The sequence below is a fragment of the Pantherophis guttatus genome, chromosome 1 (assembly GCF_059756535.1).
Source record: "Pantherophis guttatus breed Tessera chromosome 1, ASM5975653v1, whole genome shotgun sequence".
Classification (NCBI taxonomy): Eukaryota; Metazoa; Chordata; class Lepidosauria; order Squamata; family Colubridae; genus Pantherophis; species Pantherophis guttatus.
In genome coordinates this window covers 18,185,464-18,206,731 of record NC_142063.1, presented here as the reverse complement: position 1 = coordinate 18,206,731, position 21,268 = coordinate 18,185,464, and the positions used below count along the sequence as shown (strand labels likewise).

Here is a 21,268-nt window from a genome sequence, read left to right as displayed (position 1 = left end):
GACTGTGAGCGATCTTATGATTTTTTTGCGGATGTCATTAAGCGAACGCTGTGGTTGTTAAGCGACCCATTGTTTGATATGGGGTGCTTTTTGTCAGAAACGGGAAATACCGTAAATGCCGATTTCTGGCAAATACGTGCCAAATCGCAGTCACATGACTGTGGGACGCTACAAACGGCTATAAATGCCGGCCAGTTGCACAACACCCAAAATACAGTCATGTGACTACGGGTGGCAGGCAAAGCGGATGTCGGAAGTTCAAATCAGGTCATAAGTAGCCTTTTCAGGGTCCATTGTAACTTCGAAGGGTCGCTAAGTGACCAGTTTGTAAGTCGAGGATGACCTGTAGTAGAAGAAGCATGCTCCAGATCCTTTCAAATCATCATGCTAAACCAGGGGTCTGCAACCTTAAACACTCAAAGAGCCATTTGGACCCGTTTCTCAAAGAAAAGAAAACAGCGGGAGCCACAAAACCCTTCCTGTGCCTGACTATTTCCTGAGTGGCTTACAAAACTAGCATCTGTAGTTGAATTAAACATCCTGTTTTCTTCTGAAACTTTTATTTTCTTGGATTTATCCATGGTTGGTTTACTGGGAGTCGAAAAGCTCAATAAATCATGTGCCGGCAGGTGTCACACATTGGCGGTTGTTACGCATATTTTGAGCGACGGAGCCGCAGCAGAGGGATGAAAGAGCCACATGTGGCTCCAGAGCTGCGGGTTGCTGACCCCTGTGCTAGACCATAGACTTCAAACTCGATTGCATCATGTGACGTATCGCGGTGTTTTTTGTCTTTACGGATCCGGGGTGGGTGTGGCCTGCGCATGACGCATCCGGCCCACAGGCCACCAGTTTGACACCTCTGTGCTAGACCCAAAAGTTGTGTCTTCTCAGTGGCAAGATCTGCCCTATGAAATTTGGACAGACCCAATCTTGTTAGGTTAGGAAATTTATCAAGGAGAGAAGCAACCTTTGAATTAAGGAGAAATTTCCTAGGTAAGAAAAATCAATCATTGGAACAGCTTGCCTTTAGAAATTATGGGTGCTTTCTCACTAGAGGTTTTTAAGAAGAGACTGGACAGCCGTTTGTCTGAAATGGTATAGGGCAGGGATGGCGAACCTTTTCAGCACCGAGTGCCCAAACCGGAATGTACGTGCGTGTGCCAGAGCGCCGGAAACCCGAAGACCAGCTGGGTGGTGCGCATGTGCATGCCAGCCAACTGGTCTTTGGGTTTCAGCTGGTCTTTGCGCACGCCGGAGCACCGGAAACCAGAAGAGCAGCTGGTGACAGCGCGCGTGCCCACAGAGAGGGCTCTGCGTTCCAGCTCTGGCACTTGTGCCATAGGTTCAGCATCACGGGTATAGGGTCTCCTGTTGATCAGGGGGTTGGACTAGAACAGGACCCATTTCCCACAGAAAAAAAAATACCGGGAGCCACAAAACCCTTCCTGTGCCTGACTATTTCCTGAGTGGCCACAAAACAGGGTGGATAAAAATCAATGATTTTTTTAAAAAAATAAAAAAAAATCAGATTTTTTTAAATTTAAATCAGATTTTTTTTTTATTTTTATCGAATTTATTTTAATAAAAAACTTTTGGGGTAAAAATCTATCGTAAGATAGTTTTCTGTTTAAGATACATAAATAATTTAGTTTATTCAGCATGAAATGGAGCTTAAGTTATGTAGCATGAGACTGTATATTCTGCAACACTGGGACTATCGGTGAGTCAACAGTGGGTCAAAGGAGTAGCAGAGATGACAGTTGCTCTTTAAAAATTATGATTTAAATTGAGTTGATTTAAATCAAGCCTTTTTACTAGTGATTTAAATCATGATTTAAATTGTGATTTAAATCAACTCGATTTAAATCAAATCCATCTTGCCACAAAATTAGCAAATGTAGTCGAATTAAACGTTCTGTTTTCTTCTGAAACTTTTCTTTTCTTGGATTTATCCATGGTTGGCCTACCAGGGATTGAAAAGCTCAATAAATTGTGTGCCGCAGGTGTCGCACATTGGCAGTTGTGACGCATATTTTGAGTGACAGGGAGCCGCAGCAGAGGGGTGAAAGAGCCACATGTGGCTCCAGAGCCGCAGGTTGCTGACCCCTGGACTAGAAGACCTCCAAGCTCCCTTCCAGTTCTATTCTGATTGATTGATTCATTGCCTTTTGCAAGGCACTAAAAGAGCTGGCTGTTTCCCCAGGTGTTTTGAGTCAGGAGGCTAAATTTGCGATTACTGTTGTGCCTTTCTTCTTCTTCTTGTGAGTGGTTTTATCCTTGGGCACGAAGAGTTATATGCCTGATATTTTATTTTTTTTTGCGTTTTTAATCCTTGTCCCTTGTGTGAGATGGGCGACTATATAAATCATATAATTTGAGTGAATATAAATAAACTCTGCTTTATTGACACAGGCTGTACTAACACAGTTTTGGAAGGCTGACTGTTCCCTTCCCTTCCACATATTAGTAAATAAGGGTGGCTCCAGCCGGAGCTTCTTTCTCATGCTTTCTCTGCTTCCTAGGCAGAGAGAACCTGCCTTTTGTTTCTGTAAGCATTTCTGCATAGTTTTTCCTTAGGTCATCCTTTTGACTCTCTTTAGGGAGTGAAGAAGGAGCTTAGGGCCACTGCTCCTGCTGGAGTGGGGAAGGAACAACTCCTCACTTCACTCTGCACACTCAGTTGCCACAACTGATGGGGGGGGGGACACTGGTGCACCTGCCCTGTCTCACCAAGTTTGTTAAGCAGTTGAAAGAGATTTACTTAAGTCCCTATAGTGGGTGTAGGTCATTAAAATTAATTAATTACATTTAATGCAAGCATGCCTTTGGGGTATAATCGTTTTTCAAATTTTCCTCCTTCAATTATGTATCTATCTATATATCTTCTTGAAGTTGTGTTCGACCAGAGGTGGTATTCAGCAGGTTCTGACCAGTTCTGAAGAACCGGTAGCGGAAATTTTGAGTAGTTCGGAGAACCAGTAAATACCACTTCTGACTGGCCCCTGCCTCCCGAGTCCTAGCTGATCGGGAGGAAATGGGGATTTTGCAGTAACCGTCCCCTGGAGTGGGGAGGGAATGGGGATTTTGCAGTAACCTTCCCCTGGAGTGGGGAGGGAATGGAGATTTTGCAGTATCCTTCCCCTGCCATGCCCACAAAGCCACGCCCACAAAGCCATGTCGCCCCCATAATTACCCGCGCGGCCGCATTCTGGACCAGCTGGAGCTTCCGAGTGCTCCTCAAGGGGAGCCCCATGTAGAGAGCATTGCAGTAGTCCAGGCGAGAGGTGACGAGGGCGTGAGTGACCGTGCATAGAGAGTCCCGATCCAGAAAGGGACGCAACTGGCGTATCAGGCGAACGGATAGAAAGCCCCCCTCTAAATGAAATAGATCACACATTGTTGTGCTTAGCTTCGTTTTTTTTCCAAAAGAGGTGCAGTTGGGGATGTTAAATCAGAATATTTTGAGGTTGGGGAAACTTTCACAGAATTTCTTCTGGAAAAGAAACCTCAGAGTAGTTCTTTCTTTGGTCATGAGTATGGTGATATATATTGGGAAAGGCTTCCCTACCAAGGACACCCAAATCTGGTGTGAACCAGGCCTGGAAATAAAAGCATCTTCCTTCCTTCCTTCCTTCCTTCCTTCCTTCCTTCCTTCCTTCCTTCCTTCCTTCCTTCCTTCCTTCCTTCCTTCCTTCCTTGTACTTGCGAGTATTTAGAATCAAAGGTCAGAGGGAAAAGCCTGTGTGATGTGAGGAAGCAGGTGCTGGGATGATGCATTGCACTAAAGAAATGCAAGGACAAATTACTTTGGGAAGAGGGGGGTGATGGCAGTGGTGGCTCACAGCTTTTCAGCAATGACTTAATGCATTCATGTTCCAACGTTAAAATTTTGCGTGGGACACCAGCACGTTGCAATATAATTGAAATACAGTATTTACAACCCATAGGTCTCTTCAGCCAGGAGGAGGAGAAGGGAAAAGCTAGTGAAAGGTTTTCTATAATAGGCTAACTGGGTTTTTTTTTTTTTTTTATAAAAAAAACTCAGATTGGTGAAGGCTGATGCAAATAAAGCAATATGTATAGAAAGGAGATTTGGCTTGTCCACCCTACAAACGAAGGTGTATTTTGCAGAGCTCTTAATGTGACAAATGGGGGAAAGCAATCCTAGCAAATGTATTGAATTAACTCAACATAGGAATATTTTGGTATTCATTCAAAACAAATTTGCCTTTTATCTCATCCCCAGCTATTGCTAATTGCCTCTCCTGTACTTTTATTGGAGCCATCCGTTTTGGGGCGATAAAGATATTATCTAATTATGATAAAAAATAATCATGTGATATTTTTTTTTGGAAGTGTTTTTGATGAACCGATCTTCAAAATCTCTTGATGCGTGAGGGAGCAAGTTTCATTAACCCAAGGGTCACATACAAGTAATCCTTGACTCACAACCGTTCTTTTAATAACTCTTTGGAATAGCACTAGCAGACTTATATACTGCTTTACAGTGCTTTACAGCCCTCTCTAAGCAGTTTACAGAGTCAGCATATCGTTCCCAACAATTTGGGTCCTCATTTTACTGACCTCGGAAGGATGGAAGGCTGAGTCAGTCTTGAATCCTGTCAGGATTGGTGAACTCTTGGCTACGGGCAGAATTCGTCTGCAATACTGCACTCTTAACCACTGCACCACCATGGCTCCTATTACAGTCCTCAACTTACGATCACAATTAAGCCAAAAATTTCTGTTGTTAAGTGAGACTTTTATTGAGTTTTGCCCCATTTTACGACCTTTCTTGACACGGTTAACAATCGCCTTGTTAGCAATGGAATTCCAGGCCCAATTGAGGATTATTTGAAAGATTTTCATTGCAGCTTGAACGCCACATTCCAAAAATGGTCAAAGCCTAGCCCTAGATCCGTGATGGTGAACCTATGGCACGCGTGCCACAGGTGGCACACAGAGCCATATCGGTGGGCATGCGAGCGTTGCCCTAGCACAGCTCCATATTTTTGGGCCTTCCAGGCTCACCAGAAATCAGGAAACAGGCTGTTTCCGGCCTCCAGAGGGCCTCCAGCGGGGTGGGGGAGCCCATTTTTCGCCCTCCCCAGGCTCCAAGAAAGCCTCTGAAGCCTGGGGAGGGCGAAAAACAGGCCTACTGGGCCCACTGTGCCACCACATGCCAAAAGCGTGGGGCGCATGGTAGGCCACGCGCATTGGGCCGGGGCGCATTGAATTATGGATGTGGGCACACGCGCGCACGACCCCGCCATGCTCCCCCTGCTTTCGGCACAGGACGGCAAAAAGGTTAGCCATCACTGCCCTAGACCCATTTTGTAGTGGGACTTTTAAAGAGAAAATCAACACTTCAGCCTTCTACAGGTTTTAAGGAAGACAGTTTGTCCCTTAGGCCAGGGCTCCCCAATCTCTATTTGGAATTGGAGTGTGCGAGCGGTGGGCTGGGGGGGGTAATTGTGCATGTGTACACCGGCCTGCCACTTGTGCTCGCTCACTTTGTGTGCGCACATATGCGCTAGCCTGCCACCTGTGTGGCCCAATTCCCCTCTCCCTCCTCCAGCTGGCCCACCAAGGCACAAAGCCTGGGGACGGCTGCCTTAGGCCCCTGAAATGTTAAAAATATCTATAAAGTTTTTGGTAACTGCATGTTTGATGGGCTCCTATTTGCATGTCTGGAAGCTCTAATTAAGAAATATGGTACATATTCCCACTTCCTCCTCCTCTCCCTATTCCACCCCCCCACCCCCGTTCTAATCTGTTTGCTCGATCAACATTTCATGGCATTTTGAAAGTTTCACACTTTTTTTGTGTGACTTCAATCAAACTAACAAAAGTGAATTTTATACGGAGGTGTGTGTGTGTGGTTTTTTTTTTTTTTAACAAAGCCTGCTAGGGTGGTACTGGTTTCACTCTGGATTTGTTTTCGGTTTGCATGTTTGCAGTCAGCACCCACGTAAAAAGCAAATATTTAAGTGTTAAATAGGGCTCTATAAATGTAATATTTAAAGAGAAAACTGGGCAATGTTGCTGTGGCCAACAAAGGAATTAGATCCTGAAGGGCATTAAGCTCTCCACCCATTGCTCTTAAAAAAGAGAGCCTCAAATGCCTGCATTTTAGTTGTGTGTTTTGAAAATGAATCTACCATTCCAACATATTTTTAAAAGTTTACAGATGAAGACTTCAGGGGGAAGAAAATATAAATATCACAGAAGAGTAGTTGGCCATGGACATGGTGTTGACAGGAGGGATTTAGCTCCTGGGAACATGGTGTGTGTTACTAAGATGATGGTCTGCTTAGGCCAAGAGAGTGTCCATGGAAAAAGTCTTGAGAATTATGGGTTTTGGCTGAAGAGCATCACAATAGGATGCTTTAAGGATGGGGGTTGGGAATGAAAACCCAGGATTAAGAACTTCAGACAGAAATCTGTGCCCTGCTGGAATAAATCAAAGAATAATTGTTCTAAGGCCCGTTAACCTACTCAAGGAAAAACCAGGAAGTCAATCACCTGATAAAGTATGGGAAAGAAATAAAGTGACCTTGAACTCTTATGACAGGAAGACAAATATGATTTTAATGGCTACAACTGAGAGCTGATGAGATTAATCTCATAATTGGATGAAAGAAAGTTGAAAGAGGCAACTACTTGAGAGGAACAGAAGCAAGAATAAGTGGAATTTCTTTGGGTAATTGCCCTCATCTGCACACAGGTTCTGGATAGTCTTCTGCTTATCGCCACAGGTGAGCCCAAAATCTCTGTTGCTAAGTGAGACCGTTAAAGAGCCTTGGTAGTACAGGGGTTTAAGGCACCCTGTTATTAAGCTGGTTATTAAGACCAGCTGCCTGCAATTACTGCAGGGTTCGAATCTCGCCAAGGCTCAAGGTTGACTCAGCCTTCCATCCTTTCTAAGGTAGGTGAAATGAGGACCCAGTTTGTGGGGGCAATAAGCTGACTTTGTATAAATATACAAAAGGATGAAGGCTATTGCTGAGCACATTGTAAGCCGCCCTGAGTCTTTGGAGAAGGGCGGCATATAAATCAAATTTAAAAAAAAAATAAAATTGAATTTTGCCTCAGTTTTACGATGTTTGCCATTTTTACAACGTTCGCCATGGTTTTAAGTGAATCACTGCAGTTGTTCAGTTAGTAACCTGGTTGTTAAGTGAATCTGGCTTCCCCATTGACCTTTGCAAAAGGTGATCACATGACATCGGGACACTACAACCGTCATAACTATGAGTCAGTTGCCATGCTTCTGAATTTTGATCAGGTGACCATCAGGATGCCACAACAGCCATATGTGTGAAAAATGGTCATAAGTCACTTTTTTAGTGTCGTAACTTTTAAGAGCCGTGATGGACAGCGGTTGGAATGCAATACTGCAGGCTAACTCACTGCTCATTGTTGGAGTTGATTTTCAGTGGCTCAAGGTTGACTCGGCCTTCCATCCTTCCGAGGTCAGTAAAATGAGGACCCAGATTGTTGGGGGCAATAGGCTGACTCTGTACACCTCTGTAAAGACTGTAAAGAATTGTGAAGCGGTATACAAGTCTAAGTGCTATTGCTATTACTATTGAACAGTCACTGAGTGAAGAGTTATAAGTCAAGGATTACATGTACTTCATGCTCTATTGACCATATGGGTTAAAATGTGAAAGAAAGACTTTAAACCCCCCTCCCCTGCTTATTTATTTATTATAGCCACCCATCTCAAACAAATGACTCTGGGTGGTGAACAAATAAGATATTGATGGCACGGGTAATCCTCAACTTACAACCATTCATTTAGCAACTGTTCGACGTTAACACTTAAAAAACGGTCCTTACGACTGATCCTTCTACTTAGAACCATCACAGCATCTCCACAGTCATGTGATCAAAAATTGGCCCTTGGCCATTGCCATGTATTTAGGACAGTTCAGCGTCCAAGAGCCATGCGGTCGCCATTTTGTGACCTTCCCAGATGGTTTCCGACAAGCGAAGTCAGTGGAGGAACCTGGACTCAATGGCAATTATTCACTTAACAGCCATGGCAAATAAGATTGTAGAATTGGGCGCAAATCACTTAACCACCAATTTGCTTAGCAACATAAATTCTGGTTCCCTTAGTGGTCGTACGTCGAGGACCACCTGAGCCTACTAAAAATGATAAACTCCCTTGAGTTTGACTTGACTCCTAGTGCTTATATTTATCTATGTCTCTGAAGTTTTACTGGAAACAATTTGGAAATGGCTTTCCATTGCTTCCTTCCAGGTTGCTTTTTGCCTTCCCAATCTATAGCTGTGGGATTTTCAAGCCATCTCTGTCTAATGACACCAACAAGGTCCAGTCGTGCTTAGCTTCCCTAAAATCAGCCAAGGTTGGTTAGATTCTGCCACCTGCTGTGATTGGTGACTACCGCCAATCAACCATTCAGGCTGAACAGGTGGATGATTTTCCCCACAACCGATTGAAGTAGTAATATGAGGGCATTTATCATTTAACCATACCTGGGAGACTCATTTATTTGTTTATTTTGCAAATTGTATATGGCAGCCCATCCTTAATCCAATAACTCCAGCTGGCTAACCAAGCAACAAGAAGAAAAGCATTCAAACCAGTGAAAGGAACAATGCAAGACACCAGTTAAAATAATCAGCTCCTTAAGAATGCAGAGCAAACCACACAGCCAGGCTCTGTTAGCAATTTTTAGGAATCCTGAAAGGCCAACAGAGTCAAAATATGCTCTGCCACTTGTGAATTTTTCAAAAAAGTCCTGATGCTTTGCCAACAGCTTTCCCATTCAAAGAGGAAGACAAAAAAAAGTCAGGTGTGTGCACGCACACACACACATATATGTCTGTCTCTCTGTCTGTCTGTCTGTCTTATCTATCTTATCTATCTATCTATCTATCTATCTATCTATCTATCTATCTATCTTATCTATCTTTCTCAATTTACAACAATTTGTTTAGTGACTGTTCGAAGTTACAAAGGCACTAAAAAAAGTGATTTATGACCATTTCCCCACACAACCATTGGCAGAATCCCCATGATCACGTCACCAAAATGCAGATACTTGGCAACTGACTCATATTTATGACAGTTGCAGCGCCCTGAGGTCCTGCGATCACCTTTTGCAACCTTCTGACAAGCAAAGACAGTCAATGGGGAAGCCAGATTTACTTAACAACCGTGCTATTAACTTAACAATTGCAGTGATTCACTTAACAACTGTAGCAAGAAAAGTTGTGAAATGGAGCAAAACTCACTTAACAACTTTCTTGTTTAGCAACAGAAAATTTGGCTTCAACTGTGGTCACAGGTTGAGGACTACCTGTATATATATCTACAACCATCCATCCATCCCTCCATCCATCCATCCTGGCATTTTACAACATAAAACAGAGTAAAAATGTGAAAGCGGATTAAAAAAGCAAGCAACCACTAAATCTGAAGTGTAATGGTGACCATTCATTCCCCAGAGTCTTGGCCTCAGCTTTTAATAGTTTTTGGAAAGTCAGCAATAAGGTTTCTAATTTAATCTCCATGGAATTAGATATTAAGCAATAATTTCATACTAACTGATACGGAATATTAATAGACAAAGTGGAACCGGCAGCAATTTTTAGGGGAAGTGACCATGGAAAGTTGGAATTTTTGATTTTTTTGAGAAATTGTGGGCTCAATTGTGGTCATAAGTCGAGGACTACCTAAGGCTGTGGTGGCGACCTATAGCATGCATGCCCCAGGTGGCACGCGTAGCCCTCTCTGCGGGCATGTGAGTTGTCGCCCAGCTCAGGTCTACCCCGCATGTGTGCGCGCCTCCCGCCAGCTGGCTGATTTTCAGGTCTGCCATGCATGCGCATGGGGACGGGGTGCATGCGGAAGATATGAGCACATGCGCGTAGGGTGTACGCATGCTTGGAGGGCAGGGGTAGTGCTGGGGGTACAGTGCGCCCCCCCATGTCCCATTTTTGGTCCCAGGAGGCTGCAGGGAGGCCTACTAGGCCCGAAACAAGGCAGGGGGGTCGCACATGCATCCACAGGGGGCAGGGGGAGCACGAGGGAGGCCATGTGCAGGGGAGTGCGGGGGGATCACACGCGCATTGCATTATGGGTGCAGGTACGTGTGCGTGCTACCGCGTGCACGATTTTGTCACACGACAAAAAGGTTAGCCGTCACTGACCTACGGTATATCTCATTGAGTGTAGGATACAGAATAAAGGGCCTAAGTTATAGGGAGTTATAGGATTCCAGTAGGAAATAAAATCTTTGTGACGCCAAGATAGTAGCGAGCACTGTTTCTCTAAATGTGTTTGGGTAGGTTGGACAATGGCTGCGTGTACATGGACTTCATCTAAGCTGCCTGCATTCATAAATGGTCTGTTTCTGTGTACAGCAGGCCTGCACAGCTTGGAGAAAGGATTACATTGATAAAATTAAAAATAATTGCGGGCCACAAAGGAATAGCTGGTGTGCCAGTTAGTTGTTTGGTGGCTGGCAGACTGGCAGCAGCAATGGACTTGGCGTCATTGGTCAGACTCATCAGCAGGTCTTCCAGGATAATGGCAGACGATTCCTCCTGGGATCAGCAAAGTGTGGCGATATTGAATTGAATTTACTTTTTTACAAATGCCAGCTGGCCACACACTTTACACTGGCCTGATTTACAGGCCTTTCTCTCTATGAAGCAAGTCCTGTGCCTCTGTTGCCATTTTTAAAAATTCATTAATCTTTTAACCATGAATGTGGGAAATAAAGGATATAATCCTCCTTTTTGGGGTTAAAAAAAAAAGGAGATGACACTTAAATGGCTGATAAACCGAATCGTGGTCAGGTTATCAGTTCTGAAAGCCATGTGTGATTTTGTTTAGTTGACATTTCCTGTCTCTGGAATCTTAAAAAGAGAAACCTCTCTCTCTTCTTATCTATGTTAGATTCTTTGCATTGAGTTTTGCAACTGGGGGGTATCTTCACTGATTTTAGAAGCTAAACAAGGTCAGACTAGGTTAAAGGGGACACTGTAGGGGAATCCCAGGGCCTGGCTGTAGACTAGACTGGGCATTTGAAAAAACGCGGTGGCAAACCTCTTCTATATTTTTGTCTGTAAAAGAAAAGCACTGTTGTTTTTTCATCTTTTGTGAGTTTTTACTTTGCATCCACCGAAGGAGGACATTCACTGCATTCTGGTTTTCTTGCAGGAGATGTCCATTTAAATCTTGTCTTGTGGTCAGTGAATCGTCGTTCAGTGAGCAGATTTTCTGTTCATGACTTACGCAGTCTTTTTTTCAATCTGCCAGTATGCCCCTAAATTAGAAATCATAAATTAGTATATTTTTTGCATCTCCTGTGATCTCCCAGTGCGGTGATCCTAAATGGGACATGTTTGTTTTTCTTTCCTTCTTTCTCTTAATTCCTTTTCTTTCTTTTTTTTTCTTTTTTTTTTTTTTTACAGGGAAGAACCTCTACACAAATGAATATGTAGCAATCAAGTTGGTAAGTTTATTTCCAGTGCATATTGTTCTCGGGTTTTGAAGCTAGTCCTTTTTTTTTTCTTCCCATTAATTCCTAATAAACTAGATCAGTGTTTTTCAACCTTAGCCATTTTAAGATATGTAGACTTCCAATTCCCAGGATTCCCCAACCAGCATGGGAATTCTGGGAGTTGAAGTCCACAAGTCTTAAAATTGCCAAGGTTGGACACCCCTGATCTAGATCCTTCTGTAGGCCAGGCATGTGTCCTGCTATTGGGCTGTGGGTCTAAATTGTCTTTCATGTAAGTCACAGTGTTGATCTGTATCATGCTTAGCACAATCTCCAGTGTATCTGTTAGAGAAAGGAGAGTTTCTCCCCGGAAAGTGAGACGCTTTATACAATAATAATCACTTTGATTTAAGTTAGTATAAAATATTGATTGAGGCATCTGAACGTCCTTTGAAAAAGAAATGAAATCATCTAGTGACACTTCAAAAGCTGAGAGCAGCAGTGAAAGGTTTGGGGGCCTTGCACTCCGTTTGATTTGATGAAAATCCCACAAATGTTTGGCTCATAACAATTCGCCTTTCAAGTACCACAAGGCTCCAGCTTGTTCTTGCTGAGGCTTACTAATGCGACCATGCTTCTAAAATTGGTGGTATATTGGTCTATACCCCCGTAATTACTGGAAAGAGTTAGAAGTTGGCGAGTTCTTCGGTTTTGCTATCACGGCCATTCCCAACAATTTGTCCCCTATTCTTTCATATAGTCCATCTGATTGCATTCTTTCCAGAAGTATTGGGATTCCAGATCCCCAAATGCCTAGCTGGCGTTGCCATTTTGGTTTTTTAGAACTAATTTTGGGAGTTGTGGTTGCTACACAATTGGAGGTTCAGTCTAAAGAAGATGGGTGGGCTTTTAATGACTCCTATGCTGAGTTGGCTTGATGAGATGGTCTTTTCCAATGCCAACATTGACTTAAGGCAAGTCTCATTTAGTCAGGTAGGCCTGCAGCCTTAGTTCCCCTCCTTTCACAAACGCCGCCTAACGTTCGCACGTTCGTTTGCAATTATTTCTTGTCTCATTAACAAGTATGGCTGTAGGATTTGTAACTTTTCTTTTTTTTTTCCCTAGGAACCTATCAAATCCAGAGCTCCTCAGCTGCATTTGGAATACCGATTCTATAAACAGCTAGGCAATTCAGGTAAGTAACAGCAACTGGCTTGTAGAACTATCCAAAAAAAGTTTTTTTAAAAAAAGTTATTTCAGTTTTTTTAAAAAAAGTTATTTCAGTTTTTTTAAAGTTTTTTTTAAAGATTTTTTAAAAGTTTATTTCAGTTTCCTTGTCCTTGTGAGGAATTGTTCCTTGTTTTAAAAGTGTTTGTAAGAAGCTTAATTCTGGGAACACGCTTCCTTAATAAGTCTGGCTGATAACGTTATTATTAACCTCTTTCCTATCCCCACTATCCTAATCATTCTAACTTCTGAAGCTCTTTCCCCCCTTAGGCTTCGATAGTTTAATAAAACTCACCTCTGTAACCATGCATTTTTATTTGTGTATTGATCCTGCTGCAGGTGTTTTAAGATGTTAATGTGTGTTGCCTTTTTAAAACCTCTGTGGAGTCTACTAACGAATTGTGAATAATATTTTAAATTTTTCATCTGTTTAAAATGCAATTCAAAGGAAAAGCTTGGCGCATGTTTAGAGAAGAGTTTTTGATTTTCTCTCCAAGGATTATTAGCAGGGGTGAAATGCTCCCGGTTCAGACCGGATCGCCCGATCCGGTAGCGATGGCAGCGGATGGTTCGGAGAACCGGTAGCAAAAATCCCTGCGCCCCCCCCGCCCCCCCACCATGCCCAGCTGAGCTGCACGATCATCAGAGACTTTTTTTTTTAAAGCATTGTTTCTACACCTCTTCCAACGAAAAAATGCTTTTAAAAGTAAAAAAAAAAAAGCCTCTGATGATCGTGCGGCTCAGCTGGGATCGTCAGAGGCTTTTCAAAGCATTTTTTTCTGCAACTTCTTGGCTGAAGAGGTGGTAAAAAAAAATGCTTTGAAAAGTCTCTGATGATCCCAGCTGAGTTGCCTGATCATCAGAGAGGCTTTTCAAAGCATTTTTTAAAAAGCCTCTCTGATGATCCCAGCTGAGTTGCCTGATTGGCAGAGGCTTTTCAAAGCATTAGAAAAAATGCTTTGAAAAGTTAAAAAAAAAAAAAAGTTGGCCACGCCCACCCAGTCACATTACACCCCCCCCACCAAGCCACGCCCACAGAACCGGTAGTAACAAATTTTACATTTCACCCCTGATTATTAGGACTTTAAATAGGAACAGTGTTGATGTGCAGAATACTTATGTTCAGGCTACTGCAGATGTTCTTCTAGCCCAGTGTTTCTCAACCGCGGCAACTTTAAGTTGCGCTGACTTCAATTCCCAGAGTTCTGAGAGTTGAAGCCCACAAGACTTAAAAGATGCCAAGATTGGACACCCCTGGTGTAGAAATAAACTGTAGACCCATATTCACCTTGTCCAACCACACCACTTTCTTCTTTTCCACCCTTTGCAGAAGGAATCCCTCAGGTCTACTACTTTGGGCCATGTGGAAAGTACAACGCCATGGTCTTGGAGCTGCTGGGCCCAAGCCTAGAAGACCTCTTTGACTTGTGTGACCGGACATTCACTCTCAAGACTGTTCTTATGATTGCCATCCAACTGGTGAGCATCCATTCTGTAGGGACTTGCACTCATTGCTACTATCTTCACGCAACTCTCAAGACTTAGGTCCAGTCAAAACCTCCCGCTCAGTTAACGCATTCCAGCAACCCGGAATTCTCTGAGTTAAGGAACAGCTGTCAAGGCAGCAGGTTGCTCAATTCTTCCTTCATTACCCTTCTTGATTTATGTTCCGTGTATAAAACTTCTTTCCTGCCAATCAGCACAAAAACAGCAAATTTCCTCTTTAACCTGCAGAGTGTCTTTGTTTCCTTATTGAGCTTGCAGAAAGGTTAATTTCAAAAAATTATAGAGTACTAATTTTTGAGGGTTGGCTTACTAGACTGAACGAACATTATCTTGCTATTAAAAGTTCTAGGCCCATGATGGCAAACCTACAGGTGGCACGCAGAGTCTCTGCGGGCATGTGAGCTGTTGCCCCAGGTCAGCTCCACCGCGCATGTGCATGCCTCCCGCCAGCCAGCTGATTTTTGGGTCTCTGCCACACATGTGTGCAGGGCGGATCGCATGCGGGAGACAGGTGTGGCGCCCCCCCCTGCGGCCTTTTTTGGCCCCAGGAGGCTGCAGGGAGGCCTGCTAGGCCCAAAATGCGGCACACGGGGGTGTGGTGCCCCCCACCAGCCCATTTTGTGTCCCAGGAGACTGCAGGGAGACCTGCTAGGCCCAAAATGGGGCGGGGGGGGGTTGTGTGTGCATGGAAAGGGGGTATGTGGCAGTGCGCACACATTGCATTATAAGTGCCAGCACGCACGCACGCTTCAGGCACACGATGACAAAAGGGCTAGCCATCACTGTTCTAGGCAAAAGTATTTAGGATCTGGGATGTTTTGGTTGAGCTTTTACCAGAGTCTGATCAGAATTTCCTGTCAACTCTGAAGCTGGCCTGACTGAGGCCATCTTGGAGGCTTCAGTGTTGCCACAATGGTGATGAGGGATAGGGAGGGGTGAATAAAGATAGCTGGGGTTTTGTAGTCAAAGCAAAATAGTTTCCCCTGAGAACCAAGGACATTCCCACAGGTGGTTGAAGAGAGAAGGAGTGAAGTTTCCAAGCAACCAGACAGCACCTTGATTGGACCATGTGACTGATTGTTTGGGAAAAGGGGGAAAACTTTTAATTAGGTGAAAACCACGGGAACCATTAGAGTTGGTTTTCACCAGTTTGTGCCAATATGATATATCCAATAAACTTGTTCTTTGAGGAACCTGCTTACCTCGGAGTTCTGTTTGCTATGGGTGTATTACTTGGAACCTTGACATTTCCTTTCCCTGCCTTTTCTTCCGGCCCAGATTACACGGATGGAGTACGTTCACACCAAAAGCTTGATCTACAGAGACGTAAAGCCAGAAAACTTCCTGGTGGGAAGGCCCGGAAGCAAGCGCCAGCACACCATCCACATAATTGACTTTGGCCTGGCCAAAGAGTACATTGACCCAGAGACCAAAAAGCATATCCCCTACCGAGAGCACAAGAGTCTGACGGGGACGGCGCGGTACATGAGCATCAATACTCACCTGGGGAAAGGTGAAGAAAGGGCACTTCCTGACATGTTTCCAGGAAAGGGGAGAGCGGGGATGGAGGATGGGTGTCTGCGGGGAAGGGGAGTTTTCGTAAATCTCATTTTACCAAAAAATTAAAAAGCTGCTTTCCCAAACATGTGTGTGGGTGCCTGCGCGCATGTCCCTCTGAGTCACTGTGAATTTATGGCGACTGGACCAGCCCTGCTGTTTTTTGGGCAGTGTTTCTGGAGAGTTTTCTCCAAAGGTTGATTCAAAATTTCTGTGGAACTGTTGTGTAAGTGCTACTGTCCCTGCAGTTTTGCACCTGCTTTTAAGGGAATCTCAAAGTTTCAAGGAGATCACAGAGGGTACTGGTGTTACGGTTGAAGTGTTTTGCCCAGCATAAGTAGAAATATTTACGACTGGTGCAAAGTCTCTGCTGGATACAATACAGACTTTACAGGACTCAGTGCTACAAAGTGTGCAGTGAGGTCTAACACTGACATCCGAGTTCTTTATTCATGGTTCATTGAATGACTTCCAGTTAGCTAGGGTCACACAGCAAGCAAAAATATAACCAAACTAAGCCTCTGTTGCGTAAACATAGCTTACGCTATTTGCTGTCTTGGCTGTGGAACCCCCAGTGGTCAAGGCAGTCTCTCTGAATTTATTTATTTTATTTATTTATTCAATTTATATCCCGCCCTTCTCCAAGTGGACTCAGGGCGGTGCACAGCCAGAACTAAAACACATACCAATACAAAATTTAAAATTTTTAAAAGAATTATATGACTTTGGCCCAAAATTTAAAACATTCAAACTAAAACCCATTGACAATTTTAAAAGCTAAGAAAGGGGGGGGGGTTTCACGCCAGCCCTGCTTGATGGAAAAGAAAAGTTTTCAGGGCACGGCGAAAGACCCGGAGATCCGATATCCTTCATATCTCCGGGGGCAAATCGTTCCAGAGGGCAGGAGCTGCCACAGAGAAGGCCCTCCCCCTGGGGGTCGCCAGCCGACATTGCCTGGCTGACGGCACCCTGAGGAGTCCCTCTCTGTGGGAGTGTACTGGTCGGTGGGAGGCTATCGGCGGCAGAATTGTACATCTAAAGACTTGCTGAATTGTTGAATAAACCTTATTTGAAGGAGGCGGGTTTCCTTGAATCGTTTTTATCATCTAATGTCAGAAGCAGGTATACCTGGATGGATTCTTTCATAGATGACAAAGATACAATGACTGTTTATACTTTATTTCTTTATCCTGGTGATTATTATGAACAGGGGAGTGAGAGAGAATCAAGTCATATATGGTCTACTATACTGGGTATCTTAGCTGGGTTTACATCAGGCTCTCCATTCAATGCATTGTCGATTAAATTATAAATGGCGGGGTTCACCCCGTAGAATAAGCCCTGAACCATGTTTTACAAATTCTGGGTTCATATAGTACACTAAGCGGGGGACGGCTCAGTGGCTAAGACGTTGAGCTTGTCGATCGAAAGGTCGGCAGTTCAGCGGTTAGAATCCCTAGTGCCGCGTAACGGGGTGAGCTCCCATTACCTGTCCCAGTTTCTGCCAACCTAGCAGTTCGAAAGCACGTAAAAAATGCAAGTAGAAAAAATAGGGACCACCTTTGGTGGGAAGGTAACAGCGTTCCGTGCGCCTTTGGCGTTTAGTCATGCCGGCCACATGACCACGGAGACGTCTTCGGACAGCGCTGGCTCTTCGGCTTTGAAACGGAGATGAGCACCGCCCCCTAGAGTCAGGAACGATTAGCACATATATGCGAGGGGAACCTTTACCTTTACTATAGTACACTAAACCAATCAAATCATTTGTCACCTTGCAATGATTTGCAGTATGCAAACCCAATCAGAAGCATTTTTTAAAAAAGCAATGTAATTGAAAAAATGCTCTGGATTCATTCAGATTTTTTTTTTTGCCATCTTCTGTGTAGAACAAAGCCGAAGAGATGACCTGGAAGCCCTTGGTCACATGTTCATGTACTTCCTCCGGGGGAGTCTGCCCTGGCAAGGCCTCAAGGTGAGTCCTATCTCTATGGAAAAATAAGCAGATTTAAATGAACCGAATTTAAGCATGTGCATGTTTTCCCTTTTGTTACTGTATGGGTATTGCGTTCTTCAGTATGAGGGGTCCTCGGTGCTCTCTGTGCTTGGCTGTTTTCTTGCAGATATTTCATTACCCAACTAAGTAACATCATCAGTGCTAGTAGGGAGTGGGGTTTGCTCTCAATTTATATTCTAGTTCTTCAGTATGTTTTCCATCTTAACTTGAGTAGCGTCTTGTAAGCTAGGAACTTGGACATATTTATAATTCCCTTTGTAAAGAAGGAGCTGAGGATCTTAGACCTCTACTCCTTTGATTAGTTTCTCCTTGTGGTGTAGTTGTGGAACTGGCCCAAGATTTGCTTGTGTTAGGTGGGTCCATATGTTGAAATCAGGTGAAAGTGTTAGATGTCCAACTGACTTGATATCACCCACAACATTAAGACACCCACAGAACAGAAAATAGGGAAGACTGTAACTTTGTATATTGTAAATGTCTATGGAGATTCTCAGTCATCCAGGTCATGGTTTTTCCAAACATGATTTTTTTGGACTTTTCTGGTTTTTCTTTGAAGACGTTTCGCTCCTCATCCAAGAAGCTTCTTCAGCTCTGAAGTGAAACATCTTCAAAGAAAAACCAGAAAGTCCAGTTGCCTCTTGAAAAAAGCACCTTTGTGACTGGTACAGCCAAAGATTAAGATATTTGTGAACAAACCTCTCTAAACCAGGGGTCTCCCTAATTTATGTCTCTATAGAGTTCCTGAATCACCCCAGTTTCTTCCACTTCCAGCTCATCACCTTGATTGATGATCGTCTCACTTTGTGCCTGTTTATTGCTCTTACAGCAAGAATCGCTAGTTTTCGTTTGTTGAATCCGGGGATTTCCGCTTGGGGAGAGTGACCTTAGTTGTGTCCCCCTTTTTTTTTTTTTAATTTGATTTATATGCCGCCCTTCTCCGGAGACTCAGGGCGGCTTACAATGCGTTAAGCAATAGCCTTCATCCTTTTGTATATTTATACAAAGTCAGCTTATTGCCCCCACAAACTGGGTCCTCATTTCACCTACCTTAGAAAGGATGGAAGGCTGAGTCAACCTTGAGCCTTGGAGAGAGTCGAACCAGCAGAAATTGCAGGCAGCTGTGTTAATAACAGGGTGCACTAAACCACTGTACTATTAAGGCTCTTTTTAAGTAATCTGTACTTTTAAGTACAGATAGTCCTCAACTTATAACCGTCATGGACCCTGCAAATTACAGTCATAGCAGTCATCAAATGGGCCAGTTATACGACCAACCTGATTTTATGACTTTTTTTTTTTTTTTTGTGATGGTTGTGTGAACATTGCAGTCGTTACCACGGTAATGAACTATGGGCACGGTTTTGCTGGAAACTGGAAGTAAATGGTCACGTGTGACCATATTGTTGGGCATCTGAAGTGCATTCTTCAATGTACTTCAAAGCCCTATATGGCTCAGGGCCAGGCTATCTTCGAGACCGCCTTCTACCACATAGCTCCCAGCGACTGGTAAGATCCCACAGAGTCGGTCTCCTCCAGGTCCCGTCAGCTAAACAATGTCGGCTGGCGGGCCCATGGGGGAGGGCCTTATGTCTGCCCCGGCTCTCTGGAACCAATTACCTCCTGAGGTCTGGACCGCCCCCACTCTATTGGCCTTCCGCAAAGCGGTGAAGACCTGGCTCTTCCGGCAGGCTTGGGGCCGTTGATCTCGTTATAATGATAATTATAATGATAATGTAAGACCCGGCCACGAATTGGAGTGCATGTATTTTAACGTTTTTAAAGTTTTTAAAGTTTTTAATGTTTTAATGTTTTTCTTTTTAACATTTTTTTATGGGATTGTTCGCATTGTTTTATTCTTTGTTGTAAGCCGCCCAGAGTCCCTTGGGAGTTGGGCGGCATAGAAATGCGACAAAATAAATAAATAAATAAATTCACATAACCCATGCAAGGGGGTAATGGTCAGACCTGCAGGTCCACATCGTAAACCTCTTTCTCAGGTGGATCATAACGTCAAACAGTCACTAAATAACCAGTTGTCAGTTGAGGACTATCTAAATTACAATTGTCAGGAAGATGTTTCCAATTCCTTTCTCTGTTCCCTGGGCTGGTCCTTCTGTGCTCCTCTCATATCTTGTTACATCACATAGCTCTTCTCTAGGCAGGACAGATACCCTCCCCTCCCAAGCTGTTGTTTAGAGCAGGGATCTCCCACCTTGGCAACTTCAAGACTTGTGGACTTCAACTCCCAGAGTTCCTCAGCCAGCTTGTGGACTTCAACTCTCAGAGTTCCTCAGCCAGCTTGTGGACTTGTGGACTTCAACTCCCAGAGTTCCTCAGCCAGCTTGTGGACTTCAACTCTCAGAGTTCCTCAGCCAGCTTGTGGACTTGTGGACTTCAACTCCCAGAGTTCCTCAGCCAGCTTGTGGACTTGTGGACTTCAACTCCCAAAGTTGAAGCTCTGGGAGTTGAAGTCCACAAGTCTTTAAGTTGCCAAGGTGGGAGTCCCCTGGTTTAGAGAGCTTTGTTCACAAATATCTCAATCTTTGGCCTTATTTCTCTCTACAATCCTATTTATTTCGTACACTCCTCTGATGGGTTCTTGTTCCATGGTTTAGGATTTCAGTCTCCAACTTCCTGGTTTTCAAGAGACCCAGCTCTGTGGCTCTGGAATTCCTTCCCTTCTCCTTGTGGAAGTTTGACAGTCTTTAAAGGGGGCCTAAAAACCTTTTTATCTGACAGACCAGTTAGTGCTTGGTCAACCCAGCCTTCTATCCTTAGTTGACCGTTCCTAGGTTAAGCCCTGCCTTGTTTGAATGATGAATTTATAGGTGCTTGGTTGCACTGCACAGTATTTTAAAAACCATGTTTGGATGCTGTTTGTTCGTTTGCCTTGGCTGTTAAGATCTGTTTACTGGTTTGGTTTCTAAATTGTGAATTAACTGGGTGGGATTTTATAATTACAGTATAGTGTTTTTTTTCTGATCTGTACACACCTCAGTAAAAGCACGTAATTGCAGTAATATGTTTTTGTTGTTATTAGTCCACCTTGGCAAATAAATACCTGGTGCACATTTTGTGCAATCCTCACAATTTATCCGATGTCTTGTGGAGCAGTTGTGTTTTTCTTGGCACCCTTTCCCTGTGAAACACCTGGCTTCTGCAGCCTGACCTGACACCTCTCTCCTCCTTTCCACCCTGGCTTTCTCTTCTTAGGCGGACACCCTGAAAGAGCGGTACCAGAAGATTGGTGATACCAAGAGAGCCACACCCGTTGAAGTGCTGTGTGAAAACTTCCCCGGTAAGGATCACTGGCAACGCAGAGACAGTATCTGGTTTCACTGCCAGGAAGAGAGATTTAGATCATTCAAAAAAGGAGGAGGCAATTTATATCGAAGGAATATGGTTAGGTTAAGCTCGGTTTGCAGTCAAGGGTTGCGCTGTAGAGTGTCTTTGCTCACCATTCTGCCTGATTATT

The 21,268-nt window shown here is 43.9% G+C and overlaps 1 protein-coding gene across 3 annotated transcripts in view; it reads left to right on the top strand.

Annotated features, from left to right (window-relative positions):
• CSNK1G2 (casein kinase 1 gamma 2) overlaps positions 1 to 21,268 on the top strand; it is a 108,483-nt gene that overhangs the window by 63,660 nt on the left and 23,555 nt on the right. For all 3 annotated transcript variants that reach the window (XM_060694564.2, XM_087881568.1, XM_034437736.3), the window contains 6 exons: positions 11,461 to 11,501; positions 12,615 to 12,684; positions 14,047 to 14,195; positions 15,501 to 15,735; positions 17,666 to 17,751; positions 21,007 to 21,091. In XM_060694564.2, the coding sequence (XP_060550547.1) occupies positions 11,461 to 11,501; positions 12,615 to 12,684; positions 14,047 to 14,195; positions 15,501 to 15,735; positions 17,666 to 17,751; positions 21,007 to 21,091 (666 nt within the window). The remainder of the gene's footprint in view (positions 1 to 11,460; positions 11,502 to 12,614; positions 12,685 to 14,046; positions 14,196 to 15,500; positions 15,736 to 17,665; positions 17,752 to 21,006; positions 21,092 to 21,268) is intronic.